At 33.6% G+C, this 16,267-nt stretch overlaps 1 protein-coding gene and 1 pseudogene across 1 annotated transcript; both read left to right on the top strand.

Moving 5' to 3' along the window:
• Nucleotides 1–5,555: 5,555 nt before the first annotated feature.
• On the top strand, nt 5,556–6,168 carry LOC148573360 (ran-binding protein 1 homolog b-like). The gene is made up of 3 exons (XM_088504502.1): nt 5,556–5,710; nt 5,764–5,859; nt 6,114–6,168. The coding sequence occupies exons 1-3, from the start codon at nt 5,556–5,558 to the stop codon at nt 6,166–6,168; spliced, it is 306 nt and encodes a 101-aa protein (XP_088360628.1).
• Nucleotides 6,169–7,047: 879 nt separating this feature from the next.
• LOC107627050 (plasma membrane ATPase 2-like) lies at nt 7,048–8,938 on the top strand (annotated as a pseudogene).
• The last annotated feature ends 7,329 nt before the right edge of the window (nt 8,939–16,267 follow it).

The following is a 16,267-nucleotide window of genomic DNA, read 5'->3' as shown; positions in this document are numbered from 1 at the left end:
ACGATGGGATTAGATAAGATCTCTTCGATTTCTTTATCAAAGGATCTAATCACCACAGGCGGAGCACGACTTGAGTCACCTCTACTCGGTTCATCTTAGTCTTCATGATATGGTTTAAGCATACTCACATAGAAGACCGGGTAGATCTTCATAGAGGGAGGGAGTTGTACTTTGTAAGCAACCTTCCCAACACGTCCAATGATCTTAAATGGCCCTTCGTATTTGCGGATTAAGCCCTTATGAACCTTGCAAAAGGCTTTGAATTGTTGTGGAAGAAGTTTAATCATTACCTTGTCTCATACTTGATAGCTTGCATGCCTCCTCTTCTTATCTGCCCATTTCTTTATCCTCTTGGCAGCTTTGTCGAGGTAAGAAAGAGTGACATCTACTTGTTCTTCCCATGACTTAATCATATGATAAGTTCCAGGGCTCTTCCCTGAGTAAGAGGAAGAAAGAGAGTATGGTGTAAGTGATTATTGTCCAGTCACAATCTCGAATGGACTCTTCCCTGTGGACTCGCTCCTTTGCAAATTGTATGAGAACTGAGCAATGTCGAGGAGTTTTGCCTAGTCCTTTTGATTAGCGCTTACAAAATGCTTCAAGTAACACTCGAGTAAGGCATTCACTCTCTCAGTATGCCCATTGGTTTGAGGATGGAAGCTTGTTGAAAAATGAAGCTCCAATCTAAGGAGTTTGAACAGCTTTGTCCATAATCGTCCTGTGAAGCGTGGATCTCGATCAGTAATGATGCTCTTGAGCAATTCCCAGTACTTCACCACATTCATGAAGAATATTCGTGCTGCTTCCTCTGCAGTGTAGTCAGTAAGGGCAGGTATAAAGGTATCATACTTTGAAAATCGATCCACTACCACGAGAATAGATCCAAACCCCTCAGACTTCGGTAAGGCAAAGATGAAATCTAGAGAGACACTTTCCCACGGTCGCTTTGATGGAGGCAGAGGTTCCAACAACCCACTTATTATCTTGTTTTCAATCTTATCTTGTCGGCACACAAGACAAGTCTTCACATAGCTCTCCACTTCATTTCTCATTTGAAGCCAATAATAAGAAGATTCAATGAGTGCCAAAGTCCTTCGCTGACCTTGGTGACCAGCCCACTTGGTGTCGTGGCATTCCCTCACTAGCTTTCTCCTTAGTTTTTTCCACTTAGAGACGTATAGTCTTCTCCCTTTAATGTAGAGAAGGTCGTCTTCTAGCCAAAATATTTCTCTAGCCAACTCCACTAATTTCTTGCCTAATGGATCATGATGCAACCCTTCTTTAATGGTATGCACAATATCTCCTTCGACTATGGAAATGGCTACCAACTCAGCCTTGCGGCTCAGCGCATCTGCTACCACATTAGTCTTACCAGGCTTGTATTTAAAATTAAAATCAAACTCAGCAAAGAAATATTGCCACCTGGCTTGTTTGGGGCTTAATTTCTTCTGAGTTTGGAAGTAGCTTGTAACCACATTGTCTGTCTTAACGATGAAGTGTGAACCAAGCAAGTAGTGACGCCAAGTTCTCAAACAATACACCACTACAGTCATCTCCTTCTCTTGGACGGTGTATTGTCTCTCTGTATCATTCAACTTGCGACTCTCAAAGGCAATAGGATGTCCTTCTTGCATCAGAACCCCTCCAATAGCATAGTCAGAAGCATCAGTGTGGACTTCAAACACCTTTGAGTAGTCGGACAGTGCTAGTACTGGTCCTTTTGTGATGTTGCCTTCAACTCATCAAAGGTCTTTTGACACTCCTTTGACCATTCCCAAGAGTGATTCTTCTTGAGAAGATCAGTTAATGGTGCAATCTTGGCGGAGTATCTCTTGATAAACCTCCGATAATAATTAGCCAACCCAAGGAATGACCTCAATTCAGATACCTTGTTTGGCGGCTCCCATTCTTTGATAGCCTTCACCTTTTCTTGATCCATGTAGAGAGTTCCATCTTTAATAATGTGTCCCAAGAAGTGGACTTCGTCCCTTACAAAGGAACAATTTTCCTTCTTTACATATAGATTATTCTCTCGCAAGATCTTAAACACGGTTCGTAAGTGTTCTACATGTTCCTCCAAAGTATTGTTATAGACAACAATATCATCCAAGTAGACCACTACAAACCGATCAAGGTAAGGTCGAAAGATCTCATTCATCAAGGTACAGAAGGTCGTAGGAGCATTGGTCGAGCCAAAAGGCATCACCAACTACTCATATATCCATATCTCGTGACACACATGGTCTTAGGCTCATCACCGTCGGCAATCCTCACTTGGTGATATCCTGACCTCAAATCCAGCTTTGAGAACCACTTGGCTCTACCAAGTTGATCAAACAAATCGACTATCAAAGGAATAGGATATTTGTTCTTGATGGTTACCTTGTTAAGTGCTCGATAGTTAATGCATAGTCTCAACAAACCATCATGCTTCTTTTGGAACAAGACTGGTGCGCCATAAGGTGCCTTTGATGGACGGATGAATCCAGCATCTAGCAAATCCTTGAGTTGCTTCTTCAACTCCTCAAGTACTGGCGGTGCCATCCTATAAGGTGTTGAGGCAGGCAACTTTTTTCCTGACTCCAATTCAGTCTTGTGTCCACCTTCCTCCTAGGTAGTAGTTGTTTTGGCAACTCAGGAGGCATCACATCCTTATTTTCTTCAAGGACTTTCTTGATTTTGGGAGGAACGTCTTCTCTTTTAAATGTTGACTCCTCTTGTAATAGAGCCAAATATGTCCTTCTTGAACCTTTTCTTGAGTTGCATAGCAGAGAGCATCGGTGGTTCTCCAACTTTAGAGACTGTAGGGACCATGCACGGAGATCCTTTCTCCATGACGCATACTATGTCGTAGTATGGCATAGGTATTATATTTGCCTTCCTTTACAAATCGAGTCTAATGACTATTTTAAAATTGTCCACGGGTGCTACTGAGAAATCCACAAGGCCCTTCCAAGAACCAAGAGTCATCTCAACCCCTTTTGCTACTCCCTTAAAGGGTTCACCCTTGGTATTCACGGGTTTGAACCAACTATTCTTTTCGGTGATCTTTAACCCAAGCCTCTTTGCTTCATCAGGCGTAATGAAGTTGTGTGTAGCACCAGTGTCGATCATAGCCATGACGGGTTTTTCATTGATAAAGGCTTTGACATACATCAAGCCTTTCTTTTCTGCAGTGTTTGTCTCTTTGCCCTTCACAGTATTCATATGTTGGATAGATCCAACACACTCAGTTGCTTGAGATTGAGCCTCTCATTCCTCGGTGATAGATGCTAGAGTCCCTAACTTGGGACAGTCCTTCATTTGGTGTGGTCCTTTACACACGAAGCATCCTCCTTTGGGCACGAAAGCCTTCTTCTTTTCCTCGTACTCTTTCTTTGAAGAGTATTTTCGTTTTGTCTTGGTTGAGAAACTCCTCCCCTTGTCTCCTCCACCTTTAATAGAACTAAGCTTGGAGGAAGACTTGGATTTAAAGTTTCTCCTATGATATTCAGTGAGTGATTCGGCCACCATGATGGCCTCATCGACATCCTTAACATTCATTCTTTGTAGTTCTTGCTTTGCCCAAGGTTGGAGTCCATCAATGAAGAAGAACAATGCATCCTCTGATGCTAAGTTGGAGATTTGAAGCGTGAGAATAGTGAACTCCTTTACGTAGTCGCTAATGGTACTCTTGTACTTCAACTCCCTCAACTTCTTCCTTGCTTCATAAACCACATTCTCAGGGAAGAATTGTCTTTTCAACTCCCTTTTGAAATATTCCCATGTGGCTATGTTGCAAGTACCCTTCTTCATATCGTCGCATTTCCTCCTCCACCACAAAGTAGCATTATCAGAAAGGTAGAGAGCTACAGTGCGTACCTTTATTGCTTCTTCGATCAAAGTACCTCTCCATTTGCCATAGGAAATTCTCCACCTGTCGAGCATCCCTCACGCCCTTTAACTCCTTTAACTTTGGGAGATCAATCTTTGTCATCTCCTTACAATGGTTGGTCGATATTTTGCCTCCTCGAACCAAACTTAAACTTCCTCAAATAGCTTCAAGGAATTCTCAAGCTTCTCTTCAATTTGGAGCATGCTTTCTTTGAAAGCATCTAGTTCTCCTAACACGTAAGTCTCGAGGGTCTCCTTGTCATGTTCTATCCTTTGGAAGCGTTCATCCATAGAGAATAGAACATTCTCCAACATAGAAACTCTCTCTTCTAAGAAGCTAAGTTAGAGTCCTTAATTACCTCTAGACTCACTTGAAGAACGAGCATCCCATTGAGAAGGAATAGTATCCATTCACCTTTGAGACTCAACATGCTCCATGGTTATACTAGAAGCCATACCCACAAACCACTTGTGCTCCCTCTCAAACCTTGCTCTAATGCCAAATTGTCATGGCCTTGGACACACTCCAACTCTACCGTGCTGGCACTCGGACTTACTCAACCTCTTGAGTTAAGACCAAGTCAGCCTAACCCTCAATACTTAGAAAGAAAGCTAAGAACACAAGAGAACACAAGAGAAATGAAGCTTTGGTGGAAAGAATACTTTATTACGTACTCAAGTGTTTGTTATAAATGACTCACACATGACACACCCAAACTCTAACTCTCACCTCCTATTTATAGTCATCTACCTCCTCAATGGATGGTTATGATTAAATCTAATCAACAGTCTAGATTAATCATCTAGAACCTTCATTATAAATATCCATCATACCACAACTTTTGAAATACTTCTAGATTATTCCATACTACTCTTCATAGTTCTATATACATCCACACTCTTTTAGAATACTCTATGATCTTCCAGAGTCTTCTAAAACTTTCTAGAGTATTCTAGGACCTTTTAGGACATTCTAGAATATTCCAGAACCATCTAGAACATTCTCAAACACTCTAAAAAACTCACTACAAGAAAAAAGACCTATGGCCACGCTTTTTTCTTGCCACGCTTTAAAAGCGTGGCCAAAAGTGGTCAATGGCCATGCTTTTGTGAGGGTGGCGATAGATTAGAGATTTGGCCACTTTTTTTTGCCACGCTTCAAAAGCGTGGCGAAAAGAGTCAACAGCCACGCTTTTGTAAGGGTGGCAATTGATTAGAGAAATGGCCACATTTTTTTGCCACGCTTCAAAAGCGTGGCTATAGAGAGAAACAGGAACGTTTTAAAAGCGTGGCGATAGGATTTCATTACGGCCACGCTTTAAAAGCGTGGCCAAAAGGTTTAAAAAAGAAAAATCCTAATGACCCGGCCCAAACCCGGTCCCCACCCTAATGACACTCTTTCAACCCAGTCCCCAACTCTTTCACCCTGGCTACCCTAATCTAATCGATCGAGCTCACATCCCCTTTCACCCTGGCCACCCTAATCGATCGAGCTCACAACAGCGCCGCAGCCCCACTCCCCCTTTTCCCCTCTCCAACGCACACAACACAATACTCACACGTACCACCTCACCCACGCGAAAGAGGAGAGCTCGAGGAAGGAGACGCCACCTTGCTGCCAGCTCCGTCGAAGACCAGCCCGCCGCTGCTGTCGAGTCAAACCTGAGAGAGTGTGTGCAATGATGAGAGAGGAGGAGCCGTCACCAAACGCGTCGTCGCCGCTGGAGGAGCTTCGCTCTTCGCCGCCGCCGTGGAGGGGAAAGAGGAGATGCTCCCTCGCCAGTCACCGTCGTGCTTCCTGGTTGCCGATGAGGGAGCCGCGAGAACCGTTGCAGCTGTTGAGTAAATCTGTGCTTTTAATTGTTATTACTCTTTTCCAATTGATTTTAGGAAATCGAAGTTTTACAGATTCAACAAGGAAAGGAACCGGTGGAAGGAGAGAACCGATGGTGCCGTCAAGTTCCCTAAGAACAAGGTTAGTAGCAGGGTTTGGCTTCTCATCTGAACAAAATTGATTTGTGCTTCTTTGTTTATGTTTATTCTCTGATTCATTTGTGCTACCCTAGTTCCCTGATTCTTCCGTTCATAAGTAGTTAGAGAAGTTTAAATGATATTTGTTTGAGCCTCATATAATAATGTCGAACGTGGTTCTTTTGCTGTCATTATAGTAGTTAAATCTCAGAAGGTTAATTGGTTCATTTGTGCAACTAAGTTTTGTTCTTTTTTTTTGTGTTTATGCTGAACAAAATCATTGCTGAGTGTGGTTCTATAGCTGTAAGCACTCCAAATCATTGAAAAAGGTAATTCATGGATTCCATATTTTTTCATTTGAAAATCATACTAGAACAATATAATCTGATATGAGAAGCTGTTAATGAGCTTGATTTATATTTATAAGAAATTATAAACTGATTGATTGAATAGCTTATCTGCTTTTGCTTTGCTGCTGCTACCTGACTCTGTTCCAATCTTAGCCTCAGGTGCCTTTTTCCTATATTTGCAGAACTTCTCTCAAGAGCTTCAAAAGCTTGAGGAGTATTACATGAACTAGAAATCCATTGATTCAATGGTACCTATATATATATAACTCTCCTATTAATGCTTTTACTTTGTTTAATTTTCTTCAACACCGTTTGTTTCATCTGTATTTGACCTAATGAGCTCTTTTACTTGCATGAACTAATTGAAATCTCAATATTGAGTTGCTTGATTCATAGTACTAAGTTTGATGAGAAGAAAACTGAGATGATACTTATTTAATTTTTGTCATTTTATTTATTCATAGTACAAGGTTTCCATTGGAGCAGCTTGTAATCTTTCTTGGCCTGCTGGCCGTCTCGTGATCCAAGTACTAGATGATTTCTACGGACCCCGTGGTTAAGGTGCATAACGTACCATGCACAGGCACACACTTGCTCTCACACTCATGCACTCATGGGAAGAATTTCTATCAATTTGTGCTCAATAACACTGCTATTTTCAATTATAATTGTAGTTATACTCAACATGCTTCATTGTTATTGCTTACTTCTTGTTAGCAAGATAAATTTTACCATGAAAGCACCATCAGAAACTTACTAATCAATTTTGCTCCTTTGTCCATGATATGCATTTGTAAAATAGCATTTATAAACATAGCATTTGTAAAATAGCATCAGGAGTCCACAGCAAAGGAAATACCGAGTTGGTATTGATAACCTCCTTGTGTTACTAATTGGCGAAATTCCTATTGCAATGCCAACTGTCCTTTCAGTTACAATGGCTATTGGTTCACACAAATTGTCTCAGCAGGTTACATTTAGTTTATTGATTCAAACATTTTGTTGAGCTATATAGGATGGAATGTAATGTTGTGCTTAAGTGCCTGAGAACTAAAATATAGAAACACGAAGACAGAGACTACATAGAAAATCAGGCACATTTTGTTCCTAGATAGAAACTTTTTTTCTGTTTCTGTATCTATCTCCTTCAAATAGGGTTGTACTCTATATTTTTGTCTTGGTGCAGTTACCAAACAGGGCCTACTTGTTATCCTTTAACGATAAAAGTTATTATCTAATGATTATAGGTTAGGTACTAATGATATAAATCTTTGCAGGGTGCTATAACAAAGAGAATGACTGCAATTGAAGAAATGGCCGGAATGGATGTCCTATGCAGTGATAAAACAGGCACATTAACTCTCAATAAGCTTACAGTGAACAAGAATCTAATTGAGGTTTGATAACTCATTTGTCCTAACATTTTGAAACATAGTTAAATGTAAAGAAGATAATTTCTTAAAGAAAGAAGATAATGGAAAGACAAAGAGTAACTCCATTGTCTATACAGCCATTCATGTGTTTTCAAAATACTAACATGTTTCTTCTTTTTCCAACAATGATCAATATCTGGCAGGTCTTTGCTGATGGAGTTAATCAGGACATGGTTGTACTTATGGCTGCAAGGGCATCAAGGCTAGAGAACCAAGATGCAATTGATTGTGCAATTGTATCTATGTTAGCAGACCCAAAGAAAGTACTATTTCAACTACCAACCTGGTTACTCCTTTGGATCATCTTCGAATCATTTGAAAAATTAAAAAATAAAACCGATGCCTTACTGACTACTAGTGGGAGATTTTACCTCCAGAAATTTGTCTCAGGAATTAATTGTTTGTAACCAATAAGGGAAACGGATCACATCTCATACTCTTGAAAAAAAAAATACCCTTACAGGTGATCAGCTTGCAATTACTAAGGAAATAGGAAGGCGTCTTGGAATGGGCTCTAACATGTATCCTTCTTCGTCGCTGCTAGGAGAAAGCAAAGATAATTTTGCTTCTGTTCCCGTCGATGATCTTATAGAGAATGCAGATGGTTTTGCTGGTGTCTTTCCTGGTAAGTATAATAGCAATCACAGAAAAGCTTTAATCCAAATTCTTGTCTATTTTCTGATTATATATGTTCCCTCAGAGCACAAATATGAGATTGTGAAGAGGTTATAAGCTAGAAAGCACATTTGTGGGATGACTGGTGACGGAGTGAATGATGCACCAGCTTTGAAGATAGCAGACATAGGTATCGCTATAGCAGATGCAACAGATGCTACAAGAAGTGCCTCTGATATAGTTCTAACAGAACCTGGGTTGAGTGTGATCATAAGTGCTGTTTTAACTAGCCGTGCAATTTTCCAAAGAATGAAAAACTACACAGTAATCCCCCAACTACGAAAATATTAAGAAAATATTGCAATAGTCCTTGTTGTAACAAAAAATTCAAAGCCTTATTTTATTTTTCTTTTGCAGATATATGATGTATCTATCACCATCCGTATTGTGGTAAGTTATAAGTGCATATATGATATATGGAGAATTTAGCAGTGATCAAGCCATCATTTTCTTTCCTTCTCATTTTCAGTTTATTTTGGGTTGCAGGTTGGCTTTATGTTACTCACATGCATTTGGGAATTTAACTTTCCTCCCTTTATGGTTCTTGTCATAGCCATTCTCAACGATGGTATTACTATCTGCTCTCAAATACCATATTTAAAATGCATTATTTGGAGGTCTTCTCTACAGTTATAGTAACATTAGCTACAATTATGTATGATCTAGAGGAAAGAAGTTTAAGAGGGCTAGAGGAAGGAGGAACAGCGAAGGACTTAGGATTTAAGTTGTATTGTTTTTGTATTTTTCTTCAGTTTTTAGTTTTGGAATTTAAACTCGAGATTTATTTTGTATTTGAGTATGTTTTTTAATGTATAAAACAATTATAACAAAAATTATATATGTCTATAATTATTATTTGATTTGTCTTGTAATATAAGTTTGGTAATAAAAAAGAAATGAAAAATTTATATTTTGTATTGATGAAGGTAAAAATCAAAAAAAGGATTTTTTTTTTTAAATTTTACAAGGCTATTGCCACGCTTTTAAAGCGTGGCCGTATCTCTAGCTATGACCACACTTTTCTAAAGTGTGGCCATATCTTGCTATCGCCACGCTTCAAAAGCGTGGCTATATCTCTCTCTATCGCCACGCTTTGAAAGCGTGGCCATATCTCTCACTATCGCCACGCTTCAAAAGCGTCGCTATATCTCCCATATGGCCATGCTTTTAAAGCGTGGCCATATCTCCCACATACAGCCACGTTTTTACAAGTGGCAGTTTGTAAAAAAGCGTGGCAAAAAAAAGCGTGGCAATAGGCTGAAAAAAGCGTGGCGATAGAGCAACCGCCACCCTTTTATAGGTCGCCCTTTCAAAAGTGTGGCGGTAGCTCAAAAAGTGTGGCGAAAAGCTATTGCCACGCTTTTTTCAGCTTTTCGCCACGCTTTAAAAGCGTGGCAATAGACGTGTTTTCTTGTAGTGTTATACAAACACCGTTAAATTTAACCTTCTAAAATTTATCGTGACAATGACAAAGATAAAACTCAAAAAATCCTAAAAAAATAGAACAAAATGAAACATAAAATTCTCTTGAGTGTTCATTCTTTTTGAGTTCTTCATCTTTTTTCCTTAAGTGAATCTCTTCTCAACTCAGAAGAGAATAGTTCTACTATTTGTAATTTAAGTTCACAGCTTGTATATTATTTACTTAGATTATTTAAATATACACTAAGAGTTCTTATTCATTAGATAACATGTTGAAATATATAAGATTCCAAGTGTCTTATACTAACCAAACTCTACTTATCTTTCAAAATGAATATAGTAGTGATTACTTTTAAATTTAATTTAAAAAAAACTTAAAAAAATAATATCTAAATGAAATTTTTTATGAGTTATTTTTATATGAGTTATTTTGTAGCCTGACAATATTTGACAAAAGAATATCTAAACATCTTATATAAATAGATTTAAGTAGAGAGAGTTTGAGAAAGTCATTCTAGAATATTATGTGTAGTTAATAGATTAGTTGATTATGTGATATTAGTCGATAGTTTGAGTTAGTTGCATTTAGTTTAAAGCAAAATCCAACATAGTTAAAGTTGGTTACTTTTCTTGATATATATATATATATATATATATATATATATATATATATATATATCTTAGTCTTAGTCTAATGATTCTTAATGTATATATTGTTCATAATTAGTATATTCATGATTTTTTATACATTTTCTCTCTTTTAATTTACATTTAAAGTCTTGTTTTGTATTTTTCATTGTTCTATTAGGACAAATAATACATAGATACATAAAAAATAAATATAGACATAATAAAAGATAAAATTTTTGAATTTATTTAGTTTTTGAGATCATAACACTATTTATAATTTACCATTATAAATTATCACCATTAAAACTAGTAAATCATAGAACAAATTAAAAAATAGATCCAATTCAATTTAACATAAAAATATAATTTTTAATCAACATTTGAATAAAAAATAAATAAATGATATATAAATTAAAAAATAAAAAATAAATAACTAGTTAGAGACAGATGGCGACGAGAAAGAGAGGTGGAGCAATGGTGAAAAAGCAATAAAGACAGAACTGGAAGAGATAAATTGAGAGCAAATGAGAGAGAGGTGTGCCCATAAAGGAGAGACAAAGATCTATAAGGCAGATTAAGAGAGAGAAAGAAAAGCGTGATAGAAATAGTGACAGATTTGACAAAGACAAATGCAAAGTAGAGACGGCGGCAGATTTGACAGAAGGAGCTCAAAAATGAAGAGGAGAACAACGAAAAGTGAAGTGAACAGAAACGGAAAAAGAAACGATGACAAATTAGACAGCCATGGCAATAATAGAAAGTAAGGAAGAGAGGAAGAAGTGGAGCTGCGAAGAGAGATAAATTTGGATAAGTGAGATAGGAATGACGAAGAGAAGAGGGCGTGGTGATGGTGGAAAAAGCAGGAGATCAGAGAAGAGTAATGGTAAAAAAAGGAAGGAAGAGAAAAAAAATGAGGAACAAATAAACATTGATAAAACAAAAAATAAAGACAAAATAGATCATTTTAAAAATAGTTTTTAGGAATAAAAATGTTAAATTTTGTATTTTATGTATTGTATCTCAATATCTCAACTTAAAAAAAATACTAAAAATATATATATTTGTAGATAGTGAATACTATGATACTTTTAACATTGTGCCTAAATTACTAAAAAAAATAAATAAATAATATTTAATAAATTTTAAATAATTTATTTTTTATTTTAAATAATTTATTTTTTACTTTAAAAAATAAATTAGCCAATTTAAACACCACAACAAAAATACCATAAAATTCATCTTTATATATATCTATATATCTATTATTATATCCATAAAAAATCTGTATTACAGCAAACAAACAATAAAATGTAGTACCATATCCATCTCTCCATGTCCATATCTCTCCAACTAAACACTACCTTACTTGCAGTCCCTTCTACCGTTCCAATAACTATTATAAGTTATCAAGAGCCGTTTTTAAGGTCTATGGCACTCATCCTTAAAAATTCATCGGTTATTAGTTATTACAAAGGACACACTGGTTCTGATTCTAATAAACTAGATGAGGATAATTTTATTACTTGGAGTTCCATATACTAATTTATATCCTTCTCCACTCTTAATCTTTTTCCATCAACCAAAATCATATATCTCAAATTCGTCTTTAAAGAATGACGTAGCATGCTACTCTTATCTTGGTTCCATCACAACAAATCATGCAAACTTTTCAAAGTCATCTGAAAGCATTCAAGGATCTAAGCAATTTTATATATGTAATGGATAAAGTGTAAAGATGTGAATTAAATATTTGATTATAAATGTGATCATAAAATTACTTTCTAATGTATATGTAATATAATCTATTATTTTCATGTACATCTCTATATATAAAAAAAGATTTTGTATTAAATATTTGTTATTATCGCATAAACACTACTATGTAATTTCTGTCTTAAGTGAGTATTTATTTTTAAAATTTTATTTTGATCAGAATCTTTTTCAGAAAATTTAGATAATATTAGTTTCTAATAATAATCTTATTAAATGAAAGAGAGATAGTAAGTAAGATGGAAGAGTAAGCATAAGATAGAAGAGAGCAAATAAGAAATTTTTATTGTATAATCAATTTAATTTTTCTAAAATGCATATAAAGTATTAATTTAGTTTTTAATATTTGAACAAAATTTTAATTTGGTTCATGACATTTTAAACGTCTTATTTATATCATAAAAAGTTTTTAAACGGAATCAATATTATCCTATCATTAAATTTGATATGTACAATTAACGGAATAACTAATATAGACGTTTACAACGTTATTATTAACTTGTATTTTCTTCCGTGTGTTAAAAAAATATAACCAAAACATTCTCGTAATACTTCTTTTTATTTATCTCATTCTTGTAAAAAAAAAAAACTCTACCTAAATCATATCAATCAATCATCAACACTCCAAAATCAAAGAAAAATTTTTACATTGATGATGTTGGTGGATCGATTATTCTACTTATGTACCAAAATCAAATTTTATTAGCTCTTTAATATGCTAATTGTTCATGTCAAATTTAATTATTATGGATAATATTAAATACATTTAAAATTTTTTAAGATAGAAAATTTAAAATTTTTTAAAACTGAAATAGAATATTTAAAATATTAGGTACCAAATTAGATGTTAAACCAAATATTAGGAATCAAAATAATATTTTATTCTATATATATATATTTTTTCTCAAGCATTTTCTTATGAATAAATATTTCATTTTGATTTAAACTTGCAATCTGATCGTTAGTTATGCATGTCCTTATTCCTATGAACGTATCTTGTTTGAGTGATGATTAAGATTCTTAATTAATCTTTTCAATAATTTTGCTTATTTTTAAATTAATAAAATTTTAAATATACATTTTATATTAGAAAATATCAAAAAAATAAAATGTTCAAAAAAATTATTTAAAAATTAATTAGAAGGATTACTAAAAAATTGTATAGACATCGATTTTTAATTATATTTTATCTTATTTAAATTTGAAAGCCTCGTATTCAATTCAAAACTCTCCCAATTATTATCTTGTGACATGAAAAATATTCTCGTATACCGATCAATATATATAATAGTTGAATAATGTATGGATGGAAATGGAATTGTTTTCTTTTGTTGGAAGAAAACGGAAATATAATATCCGATAATAAAAAAATTAATAAAAAATAATAAAAAATTATTTTATTTTGTATTTATTAATTTTAATAATAATTAAAAAATATTAAATAAAATAAGTTTTGTGTCTATAATAAAATATTGGAAGAGATATCAAGTGGCGTAGATAGATAACTTCCTCTAATTTGTCCATAATAAACATGATATTTTGACTTCCATAATAATAATATTTTTAACCTTTACGTATAAAGTGGATATAGTCATATTGGTACACAAATATTGTTTGCTTTTTCGAGCATAGAAGTAGTTGAGAACGTATGAACCCAAAATATAGAGTAGTTGAGATCGTGGGTTGCACCAGTAATTATTTTAATTAGAGTAGTATATATATATATATATATATATATATATATATATATAATCATCTAGCTATCTTTTAAAATATTCTTCAAAATTGTAATTACTTGTTCCTGTTTTTCTAGATTTATGGGTTGTGGAATGAGGCATGGCAGCCTGGAAATTATGAAGGATTGAGCCGGCATTTAAAGAAAACTACATGCAATTAATTGATTAATTATATAATTGTTGATTAATTGTATTATGCTTGTTTATGTAATATTATGTATGAGAAAATAAAGTTAAAAAAATTGATATAATGACAACTACATTATATTTAAATAAAAAAAAGTTACTTTTTTACACTATATCAGCGTAAATTACATTAATAAAAATGAACAAAATTTATGTTTTGAAAGAAAATTACCACTTTAATCCTTAAAAAATATGAAAGTAATAAGTATAAATATTATTTGTGAATTAATCTGATTTATTACGAAATATTTGAGGAATAACTATAATATATACTTTATTTGGGTACATAAAAAATAGTTTAACTAACATGTATTTTTAGTTCTAAAATTACATATTAAAATTATTAACTAAAAAATTATAATAACCATACAAAATTAAGTTTCAATATATTTATTAAAATAAAATGTTAAAAGGTTTTACTAATAATAATTTTAATATGTATTCTTAAATATATATTAGTTAAATTCTAATAAAAAAAATAAACTAAGAATGACACAGCAAGGGCAACCTAGTAATAGGTGAAAGAAACCAATTAGAATAAGCCATGTGTATAAAAGTATATTCCCTGAAAATTGTCCTAAACTCTCAAGCTTATATGTGTTTGAGTGGGACCCACAGACAGATATTTTAAATGGCAATGATTTAAAAGAGAAAAAACTAAGACGTCTCTCCAACACGGGACAGCTCGTTTTATTACACGGTTTCACAAGCTGCATCCTCTCTAACAGGTAACAGCCCCAACACAAATCAGCTTTTTTTTTTTTAATTATTTTAATTAAATAAAAATAAAAATTTCTCTCCGCTTTAACCTTTGAATGTTATGAAATTCAGGGTGATTGTTTAATATAAAATGTTCAAATGTGGTTTACACACTATCAATACATGAACAATTAATTTGTTTCTTTTCCTCTTTTAACGTGTGATCTTAATCTAACGGGTTAAGAACTAATTTATTGTGTATTGAAATTTTATTTAAGAGTTTAGAGATTGTTACATGTACAGGACGAAATTTGAACTCATGACACTTGTTTAAGCATATGAGTTAGCTGACCACTCGACCAATCCAAATTAGTTAAAAAAAAACATTTTAAAGTAAGGTTTTAAGAAGTTAGGAATAAAAGAAAATTATGTTAACAAAAAACTTTATTTCCTCAAATTAGATTAAATAGAGGAAAATTATAATTTTTTCTTTTTGAAGGAGACAATACTATCCGAATTGAAAAGAATAAGAGCATTTAGATCACAAGCTCTCTTCCAAGTATTATTGTGATTGCATACCCAATGTTTGAACTTAATATCACTTGTGAAATTAGTATATACTCCCAGAAATTTAATTACACACATATTAGAAGTTGGTTAATTCTAGAGGTTAATAGTTTGGTGTTAAAAAATACCAATGATTTACACTAAATAATAAATGAGAACACAACAAAAGGATTTCTTATTAAATTTTTATACACTTAAGACTTTAAATTAATTAAGCTAAGAACACATGCTCATTGTTATGATGCATATAAGATAGTGCGTTCAAAGGTTAAAATAGATTGATATTATTAAAAAAAAAAAAAAAGTTGGCTTTGAAAATGTGATGCTTTTCCCCTGTGAATGTGGTTTTAGCAATAGGAGGAATTATGGGTGAGGAAAGTTTGTTTTGCTTTATTTGGGAGACAGGTTGTCACGTCAAAACGATGGCGTATTTATATATCACCGCCATAATCTGCGGAGCACATTACAATATTTGGGGGCCTCTCAAACACACACTCTTTCTCACTTACAAATTGCCAAAGTGATAGTGCCTCTTGCCACGTAGATGTCGGTGCCACCCTCACAAAAACGACATATAAAACCATGTCCAATCAAATATTCTCCACAATCATTATTTATAATCCACTTATCGAAAAAATTAATTTTACATTAGTTTTTGTATTATAAATAATAAATAAAGATTAAAACGTCACTTCTTTGCACTATCAGCGTAAATTACATTAATAAAAATGACCAAAATTTAAGTTTTGAGAGAAATTTACCACTTTAATCCTTGAAAAATATAAAAATAATAAGTATAATCTATTTGTCATAAAAAATAATTTTATATTAATTTCTGTGTTATAAATAATAAATAAAAATAAAAAAATATTTCTCTTCTCCCATAAAAAAGATTTATTTTAATTTTTGCTATTCTATGTATTCATATTCTGCATAGAAAAATTTATAAAAGTAT

The sequence above is a fragment of the Arachis ipaensis genome, chromosome B2, assembly GCF_059453495.1.
Source record: "Arachis ipaensis isolate K30076 ecotype BB chromosome B2, ASM5945349v1, whole genome shotgun sequence".
Taxonomy (NCBI): domain Eukaryota; kingdom Viridiplantae; phylum Streptophyta; class Magnoliopsida; order Fabales; family Fabaceae; genus Arachis; species Arachis ipaensis.
The sequence above is the reverse complement of the archived record's forward strand: the minus strand, read 5'-3'. Positions and strand labels throughout refer to the sequence as shown.